Below are 19,826 nucleotides of genomic sequence, written 5' to 3'. Positions count from 1 at the left end.
TGTATCCAATCTATTCCATTGATCCACTGCTCTATTCCTCAGCCACCAGTACCAAGTAGTTTTGATTACTGCTGCTTTATAATACAGATTAAAATCTGGTATAGCTAGGCCGCCTTTCCTAGCATTTCTTTTCATTAATATCCTTGATATTCTGGACCTTTTGTTCTTCCAAATGACTTTTGTTACTATTTTTTCTAGGTCTATAAAGTGTTTTTTTTTTTTTTGTAAATTGATTGGTATGGCACTAACTATGTAATTTAATTTAGGTAAAATTGTCATTTTTATTATATTAGCTTGACCCAGCCATGAGCAATTGATGATTTTCCAATTAATCAGATCTGACTTTATTTGTGTGAAAAGTGTTTTTTAGTTGTGTTCATACAGGTCCTGGGTTTGTTTTGGCAGGTAGATTCCCAAATATTTTATAATGTCTACAGTAACTTTAAATGGGATTTCTCTTTCTATCTCTTCTTGTTGGATTTCATTAGAAATATACAGTAATGCCAAGGATTTATGTGGGTTTATTTTATATCCTACAACTTTGCCAAATTTATTTATTGTCTCAAGTAGTTTTTTACTTGATTCTTTAGGATTCTCTAAGTATATCATCATATTATCCTCAAAGAGTGGTAACTTGGTGATTCCTTTTTCTTCTCTAATTACTACTGCTAACATTTCTAGTACCAGATTGAATAAGAGGGTGATAGTGGACACCCTTGTTTCACCCCTGATGTTATTGGAAATGCTTCTAGCTTATCCCCATTACATATAATACTTGCTGATGGGTTTAAATAGATACTACTTATTATTTTAAGGAAGGCTCCATTTATTCCTATACTTTCTAGTGTTTTTAATAAGAATGGATGTTGTACTTTGTCAAAAGCTTTTTCTGCATCTATTGAGATAATCATGTGGTTTCTCCTAGTTTTATTGTTGATATGATCAATTATACTGATTGTTTTCCTAATATTAAACCATCCTTAAATTCCTGGAATAAATCCTACCTGATAAAAGTGTATTATTCTTGTGATAAGTTGCTGTAGTCTTTTTGCTAATATTTTATTTAAAAATTTTGCATCTATGTTCATGAGGGAAATTGGTCTATAATTTTCTTTTTCTGTTTTATCTCTTCCTGATTTAGGTATCAGTACCATGTTTGTGTCATAAAAAGAATTTGGTAGGACTCCTTCTTCACTAATTTTCCCAAATAGTTTGTAGAGTATTGGAATCAATTGTTCTTTAAATGTTTGATAGAATTTGCTAGTAAATCTGTCTGGCCCTGGAGATTTTTTCCTAAGGAGTTCACTGATGGCTTATTCAATTTCTTTTTCTGAGATGGGGTTATTTAAGTAATTTACTTCCTCTTCAGTTAATCTGGGCAATTTATATTTTTGTAAATATTCATCCATTTCACTAAGATTGTCAAATTTATGTGCATATAATTTGGCAAAATAAATTAATAAAATTAAATTAAAATTAATTATTGTTTTAATTTCCTCTCCATTGGAGGTAGATTCACCCTTTTCATTTTTTTTTGAGAGCAATTGGGGTTAAGTAACTTGCCCAAGGTTACACAGCTAGTTTTTTTGTGTGTGGGTGTTAAGTGTCTGAGGCTGGAACTGAACTCAGGTCCTCCTGACTCTAGGGCCGGTGCTTTACTCACTGCACCACCTAGCTGCCCCACCCTTTTCATTTTTGATACTCATAACTTGGTTTTCTTCTTTTTTTATCATATTGGCTTGTTTTGTCATAAAACCAGCTTTTAGTTTTATTTATTAATTCAATCGTTTTCTTAATTTCAATTTTATTAATCTCTCCTTTGATTTTCATTATTTCTAATTTAGTATTTAATTGCAGATTTTCAATTTGTTCTTTTTCTAGCTTTTTCAATTGCATGCCAATTCCTTGATCTCCCTTTTCTCTAATTTATTCATGTATGCAATCAGGGATATAAAACTTCCCCTAAGAACTCCCTTTGCTGCATCCAACAAATTTTGGTATGTTGTCTCATTATTGTCATTCTCTTGAATGAAGTTACTGATTGTTTCTATAATTTCTTGTTTGACCCACTCATTCTTTAGGATTAAATTGTTTAGTTTTACAATTAGTTTTTAGGGTATCTTTCCATGGCCCTTTATTGCATATGATTTTTATTGCATCATGACCTGAGAATGATGCATTTAGTATTTCTGCCTTTCTGTACTGAATTGTGAGGATCTTATGTCCTGGTTGTCCATGGTTGATTTTTGTGTATGTGCCATGTACCGCTGAGAAGAAGGTATATTCCTTTTTATCCCCATTCAGTTTTCTCTAGAGATCTATCATACCTACCCTCTCTAAAATTCTATTCACCTCCTTAACTTCTTTCTTGTTTATTTTGAGGGTGGATTTATCAAGTGCATAGAGTGGGAGATTAAGGTCCCCCACTAGTAAAGTTTTGCTAACTATTGCTTCCTCTAATTCCCTTACCTTCTCCTCTAGGAATTTGGATGCTATACCATTTGGTGCATATATGTTAAGTAATGATATTGCTTCATTCTCAGTGGTGCCTTTTAGCAGGATATAGTTTCCTTCCTTATCTCTTTTAATTAGATCAATTTTTGTTTTTGCTTTATCTGAGATAAGGATTGTTACCCCTGCTTTTTTTTTTTACTTTAACTGAGGCATGATATATTTTACTCCAGCCTTTTACCTTTACCCTGTGTGTATCCCTCTGTTTCAGATGTGTTTCTTGTAAACAACATATTGTAGGATTATGGTTTTTAATCCATTCTGCTATCTGCCTCTGTTTTATGGGAGAGTTCATCCCATTCAATTTCACAGTTATGATTACTATCTCTTTCCCTCCATCCTATTCCCTCCCCTGTTTATGCTTTTATTTTTCTTCCCTTCCTTAAGAGTTTTTCTTTTGACCACCGCCTCCCTCAGTATTCCCTTCTTATAAGCCCCCCTCCCTTTTCCTCCCCTTCCCCCTTACTTCTTCCCTCCCTTCTAACCACCCCCCTTTTCTTAGCCCTTCCCCCTCCTACCTATAGAATATGATAGATTTTTATACTTAATGTAGTATATTATTTCTTCTTCAAACCAAGATTGACAAGAACAGATCTCATGTAAAGCTCCCCTCCCTCCCCTCTTTCACTCTATTATGACACATTTTGTGTCTCTTCTTGATAGAGTACTATGGTTGTGTTATTCCCTCCTTGCACCAGAACCAATGAGGGAAAAGCTCATATAATGCTCACCTCCCTCCCTTCTTTCCTTACTGATTTTATGCCTCTTTGTGTGGCATAATTTACCCTTTTCCGCTTCATTCTTTTTTTTTTTTAAAGCAATCAGGGTTAAATGACTTGCTCAAGGTTACATGGCCAGTTATTTCTGGGTGTGGTGCTAAGTATCTGAGCCCAGATTTGATCCAGGTCATCCTGACACTGGAGCCAGTGCTCTTACTCACTGTGCTACCTGGCCGCCCCTTCTATTTCATTCTTTCCTCTTCTTCCATTGCAGCCCTTTGTAGCCCTTAATAAGGATTTTTTTTATCATCATTTTGTGTAATTTATACCCATACCCCTCTACTTGTCTATAAACAGTTTGCTCTTATTAAATAACAGGGTGTGTGTGTGTGTGTGTGTGTATGTGTGTGTGTGTGTGTGTGTGTATGTTTTTCTTGTTTACCTTTCTATGTGTCTCGCATCTCATAACTGGAGGTTGAATTTTCCATTGAGCTCTGGCTTTTTCATCAGGAAGGTCTGGAAATCTGTTATATCATTGAATGACCATCTCCTTGCCTGGAAGAATATGTTCAGTTTTGCTGGGTAGGTGATCCTTGGTTGTAACCTGAGCTCTTTTGCCTTGTGGAAAATTGTATTCCACTGCCTCCGATCTTTCAGTGTAGAGGCTGCCAGATCCTGTGTGATCCTCATTGTGGTTCCTCGATATTTGAATATTTTCCTTCTGGCCACTTGTAGTATTTTCTCCTTTACCTGGTAGTTCTGGAGTTTGGCCACAACATTTTGAAGACTTTTCAATTTGGGATCTCTTTCAGGAGGTGACCAGTGGATTCTCTTGATTTCTATTTTACCCTCTGGTTCTAGTATCTCAGGGCAGTTTTCCTTGATGAGCTCTTGGAAGATGTTGTCCAGGCTCATTTTTTCATCAAGATTTTCCTGTAGGCCTATGATTATCAGATTATCTCTCCTGGATCTGTTTTCCAGGTCAGTTATTTTTCCATTGAGATATTTTACCTCTTTTTCTAATTTTTCATTCTTGATGTTTTGTTTGACTAATTCTTGGTTCCTCATAGAGTTATTCACTTCAATTAGATTGATTCTAGTTTTTAGCAAATTATTTTCCTTGGTTAGTTTTTGAAGCTCCTTTTCCATATCACACATTTTTCTTTTTAAGGAGCTATTTTCTTCATTGTAATGTTTTTCTAATTTTGCAATTGTGATTTTAAAAGAATTATTCAGGGGGCGGCTAGGTAGCACAGTGAGTAAAGTACCGGCCTCAGACACTTAACACCCACACAAAAAAAACTAGCTGTGTAACCTTGGGCAAGTTACTTAACCCCAACTGCCCTCCAAAAGGCAAAAAAAAAAAAAGAATTATTCATTTTATCTTCTCTCTCATTTGGTTTTCAAAGTTCCTTTTGAGCTCATCTAAGAAAGCTTTCTGTGCCTGAGACCAGTTCCCTGTTGAGGCTTCAGCTGTGGGTGTGGAGTCATCATTGTCTCCCTCCGAATTTGGTTCCTCCCTCTCACAATAGTAGGACTCCAGAGTCTTTGTCTTTGCAGGCTGCTTTTTACCCATTTTGAGGCGGGATCCTAGCCATGCCCTTCCTCTAGGGTTCCCAAGCTTTTACTGTTTAAAGTTTTGTCCTGGGACAATAATTACTATGTTTTCAGGGTCAGAGAGGGGGATTGGAGCAACCAGGGTTCACTCTGCCATCCTGATCCCTGAAGGTCCAGATAGGGGCTTTTAAAATTTTTAGGCTGTGGATTGGTAGTCCCAGGAGTAGTTGCTGCTCCTGGCAGGGGCCCTGCATTTGACTCTTACCCTGCTCTGTCCAGTCTCAGCCCTACAGTGATAGACCTGACAGTGGCCTTTGTGGTTGGTGGGTCAACTTGCTGCCAGGTTGATCAGGCCTCTGTGCACCTTGGTGTTCAGGCCTCTGCACCACCCAGGGTCATCTTCTGGGCCTCTCTGCCCAATTTCTCAATGGATCCTCAAATGATACACAACTCATCCTCAGCCTTGGGTGACCCTTGTCTATGAATTTCTGTCATTTCCATATGGGGTCCACCAAACTTGCTGGATGCTTTCCTCAAATTTTTTTTTTCTGATTGTATTGCTACTAGTGGAGCCGGAAAGACCATCTTTTCTTATCCTTCTCTCACTCTCATCCCTAGTCAGGCCCATCGTCTTCTCTAGCCTTTCATCTCTCTGCCAATATCCTCTATAACACTCTCCCTTCTCTTGTTTAGTTCTGGGGTGGCAATGTGTTGTGTCTCCCTCCATGGTCCTCTCCATTACCCTCTGAGTAACCCTCAAACTGAATTCCTCAGAGGCTGTGGTATTCTGTGACTCCTAACCATGAAGGATTACCAGAAGAATATTGGGCTTAAAAAGATGGGCTCTTTTCAGGGAGAATCTTGGAGTCATTAAAGACGCTGCTCTCCTCTACCCTATTCATTTCTGATCCCAGCTCATTGTCTATGCACAGACCAAATCTATGGGTTGCCCATCCAACTGCCCATCATAGTCTGGACAATAGACATTCTTCATCTACTTGGTTGTTCAGAATATCACATGCTTTCTAACCTTAGGTGTCCCTCAAGGTTCTGTCCTAGACCCATTTTTCTTGTTCCTCTATACTCTTCACTTGATGATCTCGTCAGCTCCATGGGTTCAATTACCATCTCTATGCTGATGATTCCCAAATCTGCCTATCTTGTGCCAATCTTTCTGTTGTTATTCACTCATTTCAATCATGTCTGACTCTTTGTGACCCCATTTGGAATTTTCTTGGCAAAGATACTGCAGTGGTGTGCCATTTCCTTCTCCAACTCATTTTTATAGATGAGAAACTGAGGCAAACAAGGTGAAGTGACTTGACCAAGGTCATCCAGCTAGTAAGTGTCTTTGGCTGAATTTGAATTCAGTTCTTCTTGACTCTGGGCCCAGTGTTTAATTCATGCTACCATCTAGCTGCCCTCCCCAATCTCTCCACTTGCCTTCAATCTCACATCTCCAGATGCCTTCCAGACATCTTGAACCAGATATCCAGCAGATATCTTAAACTCAATATGTACAAAACTGAACTCATTATCTTTCCCTCCACATCCTCCCTCCCTCCTACCTTTCCTGTTACTGTAGAAGGCAACACTAACCTCCCAGGCTTGAAACCTAGGAATCATCCTGGAAATCTCACTATCTCTCACCTCCCACCCAAACTATGTCCAACCTGTTACAAATTTCACCTTTGCAACATCTCTGAAATACACTTCCTTCTTTCCTCTGACAGTGCCACTACCCTGATGCAAGCCCTCATCACCTCATGCCCCATTATTGCAATAGCTTGCTGGTGGGTCTGCCAGTCTCAAGTCTCTCCTCATTCTAATCTATTTTCCATTCAATCCCTAAAGGATTTTCCTAAAACTCAGGTCCATTCATGTCACCCCGGTCCCCATATTCAATAAACTCCAGTGGCTTTCTACTGCCTCTAAGATAAAATACAAAATTTTCTGTTTGACGTTCAAAGCCCTTCATATCCCAGTCCCCTCCTAACCTTTCATTCTTCTTATACACTCTTCCCTGATGTACTCTTTAATACAGTGACAATGGCCTCCTGGCTATTCCATGAATAAGACAGTCCCACGTCTTGGCTCTAGGGATTTTCTCTAGCTGTCCTCCCATGACTAGGACGCTGACTACTGACCTCCTGGGCTTCCTATCCTACCTTCTAAACGAAGCCCTTCTCAGCCCTCATAATTCTGGCACCTCTCCATGATTAATTATGTCCTGCTAACCTTATATATAGCTTGCTTTGTGTATGTTTGTTTGCATATCATCTCCCCCATTAGACTGTAATCTCTTTGAGAGTAGGGATTGTCTTTTGCCTCTTTTTGTATCCCCAGAACTTAGTACACTGTATTACATATAGTAGGTGCAAAACAAGTGTTTATTGAATAAATGAATGAATGAACACTATGTTTGTGGCTAACCTTCCATTAAACCAGATTCTGTGAAGTCCATACCAGGACTTATATAAATATTGTATTTTCCTCAAGACCTAGCACAAATGTTAGCATACAGTAGGTACTTTATAAATGCTGAGAATGAATCTACAAAACAGCAAGGGAGAGAAATCAGGACTCACCGTGAAGACTCCTGCTTGTAAATGTCAATGATGTTTTCCACCAGCAGGTTGCGCTGTAGTCCATAGACACCATGTCTGTCCAGAACAACCTCATGCCTACAGGATGGGCAGCGGAACCGTCCCCCTGAGGATACCGTGGTGGAACCCCGGGATTGCCACAGAGGATTTGAAGCCTGCAGGGGGAGGAAAGAAATTAGGAGGAGTGAGGATCAAGGGCAGCATCTTCAAATCATCAGACCACAGTTACACATGGAAGGGTTTGGGAAGCAGAGATGGTCATAGGAACCTGAAAAGTCTGGGCTAGAATAGACAATAAGCTAAAGAAGCTTTCATAAGTCGTTCATTTATTCTTTCAGCAATCATTTATTAAATGCCTGCTGTGTGCTAAGCACTGTGCCAGGTGCTAGAAGAGTTGTAGAGACATGTAAGCCATGGTCCCTGTCCTCATAGACTTTACAGTCAATTCATGAGTGACTAAACAGTTGTGAAAGATGGGAATTAAAATATAACTTCCGTTAGATAGTAATGTGTGAGAAATTATTCATCTGGACCCCTACTCTATTCCCATCAGTAGTAGTCAGTTTGCTATTTTACATAAGTCATATAGGGATAATTAGATAGGAATGGTTCTTATAAGTAGGCTTTCATAATGGGCCTGAAACCTTAATATTTAATGTAATGTATTCGTTTACCAAGTTATGAAGCTCACTTGTGCAACCACAAGAATGCTGACAAAGATATAGCTGCCCTGTTTTACTCAAATTCCATGTCCAAACCCAGCATGGGTGGGGGGCCTTGATTTTTTGGAAAGTCCCCCTACTTTTGGTACCTCTGTCTCATTCTCAGTTGTTCAGCATGAACAGGTGATCATCTGATGATGGTCATTTATGGTCACTTAGTCAGTGGAGATGCCCCATGCTTCATCCAACTTGTGACCCCCTTGCTGATATGCCATCTTTGACCCTCAAAAGCAAGGCCCATCAATCAATGAGTTTCTGTAATTTACCATGCCTCTTTTGCATATTTTGGTATCAAATCCTATAAAAACAAGGTCCTGGACACCAGTGGTATCTCAGACTGTGAGCAAGGTCTGGGTTCCACTTCATCAATAAAATGCCATTGGCTCAGAGCTCTGTCAGTGGTTTTTCTTGCAGATCAGGCAGTTATAATCCTCACAATGAAATCATGGATGTATATTCTCCACATGGAGATTAGAATATATCCTCTTCTAAGGGCCAATTTTCTGAGAGAAACACAGAGCAGGTAAATCTCAGAGTGTTCCTACTCTTTAGTCCTGATCAGTCAACCAAAAGCAGGCACCCTATTTCCTTTATGGTGACAGCATGCTGTTCCTTAGCTCTAACTGAATGGGTCAAGAAGGTGTAACTTCCCTTTTGCTGTCCCTTGCTAGCCAACCTAGGTCTACTCCCAGGGAGAGTAAGGAGTCTCGGAATTGCTAATAGACTGAGGTAGAGAGCTGAATCTGGCGTCTCTCTCTGAATGGGGGTGTTATCCAAGCTATACAGCCTGAGGTGATTAGGTAAGAGTCCTTTTCACACCAGACTGAGGCTAAAACAACAACACTAAAGTTGTTTTTTTTTTAACCTGCTTTAATTAAGGAAGGGAAATTGAAGAGGAGAGCCTCTGACCAAACTAAGGGGTCTCCCATCAATTTGATGAGATTATTGTTGTTGTTCAGTCATGGCTGACTCTTTGGGTTTTCTTGGCCAAGATATTGGAATGGTTTGCCATTTCCTTCTCCAGCTTATTTTACAGATGAGCAAACTGAAGTGAATAGGGTTAGTGACTTGCCCAGGGTCACATAGGTACTAAGGGTCTGAGCAGGATTTGAACTCAAGAAGATGAGTCTTCTTGGCTTCAGGCTGGGCACTCTGTGCACTATGGCACCACCTAGCTGCTCCTTGATGAGGTTATGGGGCTTGTGCAATATAGGTCTTAGTCATTGCAAGTCTGGGAGTTTTTAAAGGACACTTCCCAGGAAGTGCTTGCACACTAGCACCTCGCTGAGAGAGAACCCCTCTGATTGGCTCCCAGTGACTGGCACTGCCTCCAACATGATTGGCATCTAAAAGTAGGATAGGGGGTGGAATTAGACTCTTGTCTGAAGAGCTGCCTCTTTCCCTGTGGCCAGTAAAAGAGAACTCGTTATAGATTCTCCATCCCTTCCCCCTTAGACTTCCAGGTTTGAGAGCTCAGCAGAATAGACCTTTGTAAGGAGGGAAGGGACTTGTCTTTCCCTACTCCCAGGAACAACTTACAGTAGATATACATGAGAATTGTAGACATGCCTTTTGTGTGAGACCTGAATGGAGAGTTCAATTGTTCTTGATCCCTAACTTTTTGTAGAGAAGAAGGAGGATTTTGAATTTCCTAGGTAGCATTTACTGGTTCCCCACCTCCTCACCTAGCTAATGGCTGAAATTTACAGTTAACACTCCTGCAACCAGAAAAATCCAAATAAATTTTTTGGCCTTCTCTTAATATCAGAGAAAAAGTCTTTTTTCTTTTATGGGGTGTTTACAGCACCTTTTTGTAAAATTTAGGTTAAGTATTTGGTCATAGGCTCTGTGATGTCTGTTGGTCTTTGTGTGTCATCTGCAGCTTCCACAAAACTTCCAAAAAATTCCCATTTAATTTTGTATTCTGATATATCAAAACCATGATGGAGAAAGTTGTGATGTGGAAGGGATAACTGTACTTCGTAGATAGACAGATCAATATCTACTCAAAATCTCCCCCTCCAGAAACAAAGGCAATGTACAATTATGTAATATATATTAGGATTCTATATTCTATATAATTATATGTCTTCTGTAGGATTATATATTAATATGTATTCTTGTTCAGTGTATTTACCTTCTGGGAGAGAGTATGTTTCAGTATCTGTTCATAGATGCCCCGAGTCCTTTGTCTTTTATTTATCTGGGGGGTTATCGTTATTGGGTGTGTATATACACATAAATATGCATATAAATGTCTAAAATCTGCGTTGTCCCCATTAAATCGTGAGCTTCTTGAGGGGCAGTGGCCATGTTTTGCCTTTTTTTTTTGTATCCCTAGAGTGTAGCACAGCCTGGCACATATGGTTAGCACTTAATACATTCTTATTGACTGATGGCTGTCATCCGGTAATCTAGCCTTCTAGCTAGAGAGGGGCTAGATTTTCTGGGAAGCACCAGCTTTGGGGTTGTCTCGCAGGTAACCCCACTTCTGAGAGGCCCCAAGTTCACACATTTGAACACTAGTGTACGGGAGAGACGAGATCTCTTCTGCAATGTGCTTCTTGGACAAGGAAGAGGACCTCCCTACACCTGCAGCTCTGGTGTCATGTTGTTGAGGGCAGGGGAAAAGGAGATCTGAACCTTGCCTACCCTACCTGCTATTATCTGTAATGAGATGCTCAGTCAGGGCAGGTCCCATGTGAAGTCAAGTTCTTGTTCAGAACTTACCTTTTGGGAGGTAGTATATTTCAGTATCTGTTCATGAACACCTGTGGGTCCTTTGTATCTTATTTACTGGGCAGGGGATGGGCGGTGGGTGGTAGTGGGTGGTCAGCAAAGGCTGCCAAATACCCAGTGCCCATATTGTACATTGAGTATTTGTGCAGGAGCTGAGGCTCCTATTACCCCCATTTGAGGAAACTACGAAGTGAGCTTTATTTTGAATATTTCCCTACAGTATAATTTTGGAGTGGGAATAACAAGCCAGAGAGACATCAGCTTTCTGATAATCAGTCTCCAGGGTTGGACCTGGTCTGTGTGAGCCCAGAGTTTTGGGAAGCCCTGGGTCACAACATAAATATACACTATTTAATCTGAGACTCCCAACAACCCTGTAAAGTTTAATAGTATAGTTAATTATTATCACTCTTTTACATATACAGAAACGGAGACTTAAGAGAAGTTAAATAATTTGCCCAAAGTCACACAGATAGTATGTAGAAGAAGCAAAGTTCAAGCACAGACCTTCTTGACTCCAAATCCAGCACTCTGGCTTCTCTGCCATGATGCCAAGAATATTAATAAAAGCCAGATCTATGGAAAAGATGTGTACTAGTGAAACTGAGTAGTTCTGAGAAATAAATTCAGGAAAAAGAAAAGCAGAGGAAATTCTGAGCATTAGCAATATGGGGAAATAGGAAAGAGAAGAGACCACAGAAACCTGTGGAGGAAGATGGGACATATATTCGCTTATATCTTGTTAAAGCTAATGTCATGTTACACAGATAACATATTGGATGTATTTCAAAGTAAACCTTTTGATTTTTAAAAGTTTCTCTTACTCCTAGCTTTAGCTTGAGGGATGTAGTTCATGCTAGGTTAAGTAGAGTAGCAATACTCTGGTGATAAAAGGGTCACTTATGGGATATTCGTTTTAAATTCAACACCTCAAAAGCAGAGAGAAAATTGATTCCAGAGACTGGCTCCAGAGGGAGGCTCTTATAGAAGACGTTTACTTTGGAAAAGGAGAGCCACACGTTGTTACTGTTCAGTCATTTCACACTGTTTGTGACCCCATTTGGGATTTTCTTGGCAAAGAGACTGGAGAGGTTTGCCATTTCCTTCTCCAGCTCATTTGGCAGATGAGAAAACTGAGTCAGACAAGGTTAAATGATTTGCCCAGGGTTACACAGCTAGTAAGTGTCTGAAGTCAGATTTGAACTCATGAAGATGAGTCCAGTCACTGTACCACACAAGAGGTGGCATTTGTTTCAGACTATTTAAGTTTCTCTGAACCACAGAACCTCAGAGCTATAAGGAACCTTAGATACCATTTATCCTTCCATGTCACTATGACTGGTTGGTCATCCAGTCCCTGTGTGATGAAGGGAACCCACTAACCCTAGAGGCAAACCATTCCACTTTTGGAAAGCTTTCATCATAAGAAAGTTCTCTGTTACATCCATCCTAAAATTGCCTCTCTGAACCTCTATGCCATGGTCCTGAATCTGTCCTCTTAGGCCAAATAAGCAGTAGTCTCTTGAAGAGAGACTTCAAGCTTAATGTGAGTCATCAGGGTGCTATAGCAGCCAGAAAACTGATGCAATCTTAGACTGCAGTAAGAGAGGTGTAGCTTCCCAAACTAGGGAGGCAGCAGGCCCTCTCTATTCTGCCCTATCCCAGACCACATCTGGAGGGTCATGTCCTATTCTAGGCACCACAATTTAGAAAGGACATTGATCAGTTAGAGAGTATTCAGAGGAGGACAGTCAGAATGGTGAAAGATTCGAGTTCAAGCCAGATGAGGATTAGCTGAAGAATTCTTAGCCTGAGGAAGAGGAGACTCATGGGGGTCATTACAGCTACCTACAAATATTTGAAGGATCATCATATGCAGTAGGGATTAGTCATGTTCTATTTGGAGCCAGAGAACAGTAGATAGAAACATTGCCTTCTAGCCAGAGTTATTTCCTAGGAAGTAAGAGCCTGATTCCTCTTGACTTACTCTTGAGTCAAGACCTAAGGCAGATGCATTCCCAGAAATCTCCCTCACCTTCTTGGTTAGATTCTGTCTGAGGAAACTCCTTCCTCTTCTACCTAGGAGACAGGATTTCAGAAACATTGTCCATGAACTCTCCTCTTAAACCACATGGGCAACATATGTCTACCTTTGCCATGTGCTTCTTCAAGAAATTTTCATACAGGGGAGGCTAGGTGGTGCAGTGAATAGAGCACCAGCCCTGGAGTCAGGAGAATCTGAGTTCAAATCCGGCCTTAGACGCTTGACACACTTACTAGCCATGTGACTTTGGGCAAGTCACTTAACCCCAATTGCCCTAAAAAAAAAAAAAGAAATTTTCATACTACCTAGCAATACCACTTCTAGGTCTGTAACCCAAAGAAATGATAAAAATGGGGAAAGGACCCACATGTACAAAACTATTTATAGCAGCTCTTTTTGTGGTGGCCAAGAACTGGAAATTGAAGGAATGCCCATCATTTGGGGAATAACTGAACAAGTTGTTGTGTATGAATATAATGGAATACTATTGTATTATAAGAAATGACAAGCAGGTGGACTTCAGAAAAACCTGGAAAGACTTACATGAACTGATGCTGAGTGAAGTGAGCAGAACCCAGAGAACATTGTGCACAAGTAACAGCAACATTATGCTATGACTAACTTTCATAGACTTGGCTCTTCTCAGCAGTGCAAGGATCTAAGACAACTCCAAAAGACTCATGAGGGAAAATGCTATCCACATCCAGAGAAAGAAACTTTGGAGTTTGAATGCAAACTGAAACATACTATTTGCTCTCTTTTTTTTGGTTTGGTTTTGTTTCTTCTTTCTTGTGGTTCCTCCCATTGGTTCTAATACTTCTTTACAACATGACTAATGTAAAAATATGTTTAATACAAATGTATGTGTAGACCCTATATCAGATTGCATGTCGTCTTTAGGATGGGGGAGGGGAGGGAAGGGGAGAAAACTGAAAACTCAAAAGCTTATGGAAGTTAATATTGAAAATGAAAAAAATTTTTTTTTACAAATTTTCATATTATCCCAGCAGCTACCATTTCTGGAGACTGGGGAGGTCCATTCTAAGGTAACTGACCTCTGTTCAGAAAGCTGTGAATAAGTACATTAATTCCCATGAGTTTGTGCCCAAGGTAGCCACTCCAGTTCTTAGAGGGAGGACAATGCCCGTGCATACTACACCATCCTTTCCAGGACATGGTTCTGCTGCTCTTTGGTCTATACTGAGGGAATTGGGGGGATTGGGACAGCAACTGTTAATTGGGAGAATTGGGTGAAAAACACTGACTTCATCTTGTTACTCAATTCTAGAGCTAGCTTAGTTTCTATTCAATTATGGGTCTAGTCCAATTTTTGTCTTGTGAGAAAAAATTATTTAATTGTGGAAATTGGGAGAAAATCATATTGCATCGTTTGAACCTAACCCTCAATGACTGGGAAACTGGACCACCTCTCCCTGATGCTTAGAGACTTTTAACCAAGGACCTACTAGGTTAAGCTGACCTTAGATTAGATCTAAGATCTAATTAGAAACCCAGTTAGATCCAAAGATTGATGCAAGGAGTTTTCTCACAATTGTTGTCTCAAACAACCCATATGTCTTATCTGAAAACTGGCCCCATACTGATCAATCAGTTATTATTTCTATATTCCTTTGATTGTTTACAGACACTTGGGATGAGTGGCATAGAGTCTTTTCTGAATTCAGGGAATTGTACTTGTTAACTGTCTGCCTCACAACTTGGAAAGTGTCTAATCTTTCCTCCAATTAGAAATCAGGTTTTCTAATGTTGTGTTGCTTCCTTTTAATTAATTGGCCTTATTTTTATTGTTTTTAATAAATAAAAGTCTGTCTCCCCCTGTATTCAGGGTCCAGGCCTAAGCTGAGAAGGTATGGTCCTGATTTGTTAGGCTCTTGGCATGCATCACTTAATAAATTGATAAGCTTGGAAGATTGAACTTCTGTTTTCCTCAGTCATTCCATCTTTCAGCTATCATGATACCCTGAACAAGGAAGATGGTAGGAAGAGTAGGGAAGGGAAGAAGTGAAATTGGTCTGTTGGCTCTCTTTTATAGACTGGAGTCATCCCTTCAACTAGAGTTGGCCTTCCTAAGTGCCATCCACCCAATCATCTATAATAGAGATGTCAAACTTATTACCTCCTCCCACAAGTCCATCTCAAAACTCCCTAGTGAGAACTAGATTAAGATATAATTTGGAAATACTTAACAAAATAAAAATTCAGTGTTGTTATTTTATTCAGTCAGGTCCAACTCTTTGTGACCCCATGGACTTGTCTGTGGGATTTTCTTGGCAAAGATATGGGAATGAGTGGTTTGCCATCTTCTTCTCCACTATGTCCCCATTTTACAGTTGAACTGAGGCAAATAGGGGTTAAGTGACTTGCCCAAAGTCACACAGCTAGTAGGTATCTGAGCTGGTTTTGACCTCAGATCTTCCTGATTCCAAGCCTAGTGCTCTATCCACTGTGCTACCTAGCTGTCCTATAAAAAAATACAATATAATAGATAATACTAATTTATGGTTTTCTAAGTCAACATGCAACATCTCTGAGTTTGACATCACTGATCAATAGGGTAGTCTTATACCCTGGAAACCAAAAAGCTATCCCTGTCCTTTCAACAAAGTGCTAATAAACAAGCCCACATTCTTTGGAGGAGGTACTCATTGGATGCTTCAGAGGTTCACTGCCCTGTAAGCTCACTGAGTTGATTGGAGGAACTCTCTCAAGTTGTTGAAGCAACTTCCTGATCAACCTCCCCTATAACTTACCCCTACAGAAAGTAAACCTTTAACAATTGATATGTGTGCATAGAGGGATGGGGAGGTAGGGACTAATAGCTAGCAAACCAATCTACCCTTCTGAAGGACCTTGAGAGCTGCATGTACGGAGCCTAAGAGACACTTCTTACTAGCCCAATTCCAACTACATCTTAGACACTGAATTGGCGGTTTTCCTCCTTCACTCACATTATGGAAGTGGTGAGCATACCTAGACTTAGGGTGTTTGGGTGCTGGGTAGTAGTGAACTGGCTCCTCATCTCTCCCACCTCCTCATATTGAACCTGCCTTTCCAATGTTTCTAGCATGATAGGAGCATCAGTGATACTATCACAGCTGAAACCCTTGACGTATAGATTCCCACCCATAGCTTCCCCTTTATGTCAGTTCTTGGCAATTTCTGGATAGAGCAATAAGATATGTAAGGAACAAATGTCATCGACTACTTATATACACAATACAGTATATAGTCTACGTGTGTGTACATATATGTGTACTTGAGCGTCATTGTTCATGCATTTTGAAGACCAAACTGGGCAAAAGCTGGATTCTAAAGTCAGGAGGGATGTTGGGAGAACATGGAAGAAAATAATTTCCTATACTTTAATTGTGAAAGGACCAGGTAGCATCAAGAATAATAAAGGAATTCCATGTTTTATTAAGACAATCAAACAGAAACAAAGTTTCTCTGGTAGGAATTTATACACTAGTGTCTCAGGGAAGTTTATTTGTGAAAAAATGAGTCATTGATGGAAAGAGACCAGCTGCCTTGTTAACTGATACTTGGAATGACTAACATATTTTCCTTACTGTTCACCATATTTATATTAAATACTCTATATCTTGGGCCTGCTTTTGATATAATGTTACTTAGTGCTAATTCTCTACCTCATTCATTGCTCTAACTCTTCATTCCTTTGAGATTATCATGCAATCATAGATTTAGATCAGGAGGCTACTTTAAAGTTCATCTAATTCAACATCATCATTTTACAGACTAGGAAACTTGGGGGCCAAAAGAAGGGAGGTGTCTTGCCCAAGGTCACACAGACAGTAAGTGACTGAAACAGGATTTGCACTTGGCTCCTGTGATTTCAAGTTCAATGGTTTTTCCATTATAGCATCTATTAGTCTAGGTGATCTTAGTTATTAGGGCAGAGACTATCTCCACTAAGTTTCAAATACTAGTGGAATTCTATTTGCCTAACCAAGGTATTTTCCAAAGTTTAGGATCAGTAAAAAGAAGGGAGTGTAGCATGGGAGAGAAACATTTAGTCTATAATGACTTGACATAAAAAGTGTATACAAAATCTTTTCTCTGGAAAATAAGACTAGCTGGGGTAACACAAAAGCCTTGTAAGAGAGACTGAAAAAGAAAGCAGGAGCAGTGTGTTGGCTTAATTTACTATATTGTCCTGGCTTGACCAATGTCCATAGAAAGGGAAGCCCATTGGGATACAGTAATTAGGTAGAGAATCCATCTTTTCCAAGTAGCATGGGCATGGTACTGTGAAAGGGGCACAGGATTTGGAGTGAGAAGATGAGAGTAAAAATCTCAGCTCTGTCACTGCCTTACTCTGTGTGATCTTGGGCAATATTTAACCTCTTTTAGACTTAGTTTTCCCATCTACAAATTGTATGGGTTTGGACTAAATGGTCTCTACAGTTGCCTTCCAGCTCCAAGTGTATGATCTCAAGATCCCAACTTTTTCATTCCTATCAAGAGCTTGCTTCCTTCACTTTCCATCCTAAGGCAGCACTCAGCAATCTCACATCTAGTTACCCTGTCACCAACTTTTCCACAGCAAATAGACTGTCCAGCCTTCACTAAATAACATCTATCCCCTTCCACTACCACTTTCAAATTTTTTTTTCATTTTATTCTCCTTCAGCTGAATAGATTGGTGCATCCTTGATCCTCAGACCATTCTTAGACACCCCTTTTGGGGGTTTTCTTAGCAGAAGCACTGGAGCAGTTTGTCATTTCCCTCTCTAGCTCATTTTTCCAAATGAGGAACTGAAGCAAACAGGGTTAAGTGACTTGTCCAGGGTCTGCCCAGGAACTAGGGAGTGTCTGAGACCAGATTTGAACTTATAAAGATGAGTCTTCAAGCCCAGCATTCTATGTATTGCCTATCCTAGCTGCCCCAAAACTAGATTAGTAAGAACAATAAATAAAAGAGATTAGTTAAACCTATTAAGAATTTATTGAGTTGTGGGAAAAGAAGCTGGATGTGACCCTCAAGTTATTAAAAGGGAAATAAGAGCAAGAAAAGGGAGTAAAGCAATGATAAAAAGGTACAAACTACCAGCAAGTATAGAGAGCAGGGTGAATTTGGCAGTGATTTGTATTGTTTGTGATATTTGTATTTCAGCCAACTTAATGCTTGAAAGAAGTTAGTTTCCGTCCTAGAAGAGGTGAAAAATGTGGAGAAATTCTCCACACTTCAGGTTTTCAGGGACAACAAAGTGTGTTCCTTAAAAATGAAATAAAATAGAAACAGAAGGCCTTTGGTATGGAAAAAAGGATTCAAAGAGCCAGAGGAAAATCTAGATGTTTCTTGAGAAGCTGAAGGGTGGAATGTCACAAAGGATAAAGAAAAGAAAAACCATTGAATACTTAGAGGTAAGGAACAAATTTGAAGTTATCTTTCTCAGAGGAAGAGGTTATTAGATGCTCTGAGAAAGAGTCCATCAACTGACATCTATGTGCCAGGTACTCAGGCTACAGAGACCAGTGGAAACAGTCCTAGGTAGGGAGATTATGATCTAGCCACAAGAGATAAGCAGTATGATATAGATGTATACAAAATGTATAGAGCCAGGAGAGGCATCAAAGGGTATCTCGCCCAATGCCCTTACTTTATAAGTGAGAAAATGGAGACACAGGGAAGTTCAATAACTTGCTCAAGTTCACACAGGTAGTAACTGTCAGAGGCAAAATTTTCAAACCCAGGTTCTCTAAGTGCAGAGATTAAGTCTAGTCCCTGTTTTCTCTATACCTCACAGGTATAAGATATCTGAGGAGGGGAAGGCACTAGTATTAGCAGCTGGGGTGGGTCAGGAAAGGTAGTGTTTGAGTTGAGTCTCAGTAGAAATGAAGCATTCTAAGGAGCAGAGAGTGTTAAGAACTGCAAGATCAGTTTGGATAATATTGTATGCACTTGTGTGTGTGTGTGAGAGAGAGAGAGACAGACAGAGACAGAGAGTATGAGAGAGAGACAGAGAGAGAGACAGAGAGACACACAGAGAGAGAGAGACAGAGACAGAGAGAGACAGAGACAGAGACAGAGAGAGAAATGATATGAATCCACAGGTAGGAGATTGCAGATTTAGAGCTGGAAGCAAACTTAGAGGTCCCCAGTTAAGAGGCAAAGGAAGAAGAGAATGATGCTGTTTAGAGACTCCCTGCTAAGGGAAATTGAAGCAGCTGATTCATTGACCTGATAATAACCATGGAGAGGTATCTTGATACACATTTCAGATGATTTACACAGTCTGACACTGGAGCATCTCCTGTTTGACTTGCTGCCATGGCTTTATTGAAGGTTGCTGCTGTTTTTCCTTCATTCTCAAAGAGAACCATGACATCAGGGAAGTGGTGCTATGACATGCAAATAAATTGGATTTAAGTGAGTCAGGGCTGTGCAAAGTCACCAGCCTCACTTCCTCCTCTGGAGCCATCTAGGCCAGTGGCCAGATATGGATCAGGACAACTGGAGATGGCCCAGAATGCAATGGGTGACCTTGGTCTTTCCAAGCTAAGGTCTCAGTTTGACTGGGGCAGTGCTCATTCAGTGATTAAGGCTTAATAAGAAATGAGGTGAAGAGTTGCCTCTTTAAAAAAAATAGATCTGAGAGATTTCTGACCAAAATAGAAACAATTGTAATTTGCATTCATTTTGAACCAATCTGGGGCCAAACAATGACCAAGTAGGGCTTGGCCTAGGACCTACTGTTGGCCAATCAATGAAAGGCAGAGTGGGGTTAAAGCTAGTCTTTAAGAGAGAAAAACAAAAAAAAAAGTTTCAGAGATTAAAATTGTCATTCCCTTTGGGCAGAGCAGCAGCAGGTAATGGTGTGATGCCCTATGTGGAGAGAGAAGAGAGAGAGAGAGAGAGAGAGAGAGAGAGAGAGAGAGAGAGAGA

General features: G+C 40.0%; 1 protein-coding gene across 6 annotated transcripts in view; it reads right to left on the bottom strand.

The window, feature by feature from the left end:
* Nucleotides 1–19,826, bottom strand: part of TRIM54 (tripartite motif containing 54) — a 42,147-nt gene that overhangs the window by 5,154 nt on the left and 17,167 nt on the right. For all 6 annotated transcript variants that reach the window (XM_069072064.1, XM_069072069.1, XM_069072068.1 and 3 more), the window contains exon 2: nucleotides 7,376–7,548. In XM_069072064.1, the coding sequence (XP_068928165.1) occupies nucleotides 7,376–7,548 (173 nt within the window). The remainder of the gene's footprint in view (nucleotides 1–7,375; nucleotides 7,549–19,826) is intronic.

This window comes from Petaurus breviceps, unplaced genomic scaffold, assembly GCF_028583685.1.
Source record: "Petaurus breviceps papuanus isolate PSGF00001 unplaced genomic scaffold, PetGlider_PUasm1.0 90845, whole genome shotgun sequence".
Taxonomy (NCBI): Eukaryota; Metazoa; Chordata; class Mammalia; order Diprotodontia; family Petauridae; genus Petaurus; species Petaurus breviceps.
This window is presented reverse-complemented; position numbering and strand designations above follow the sequence as displayed.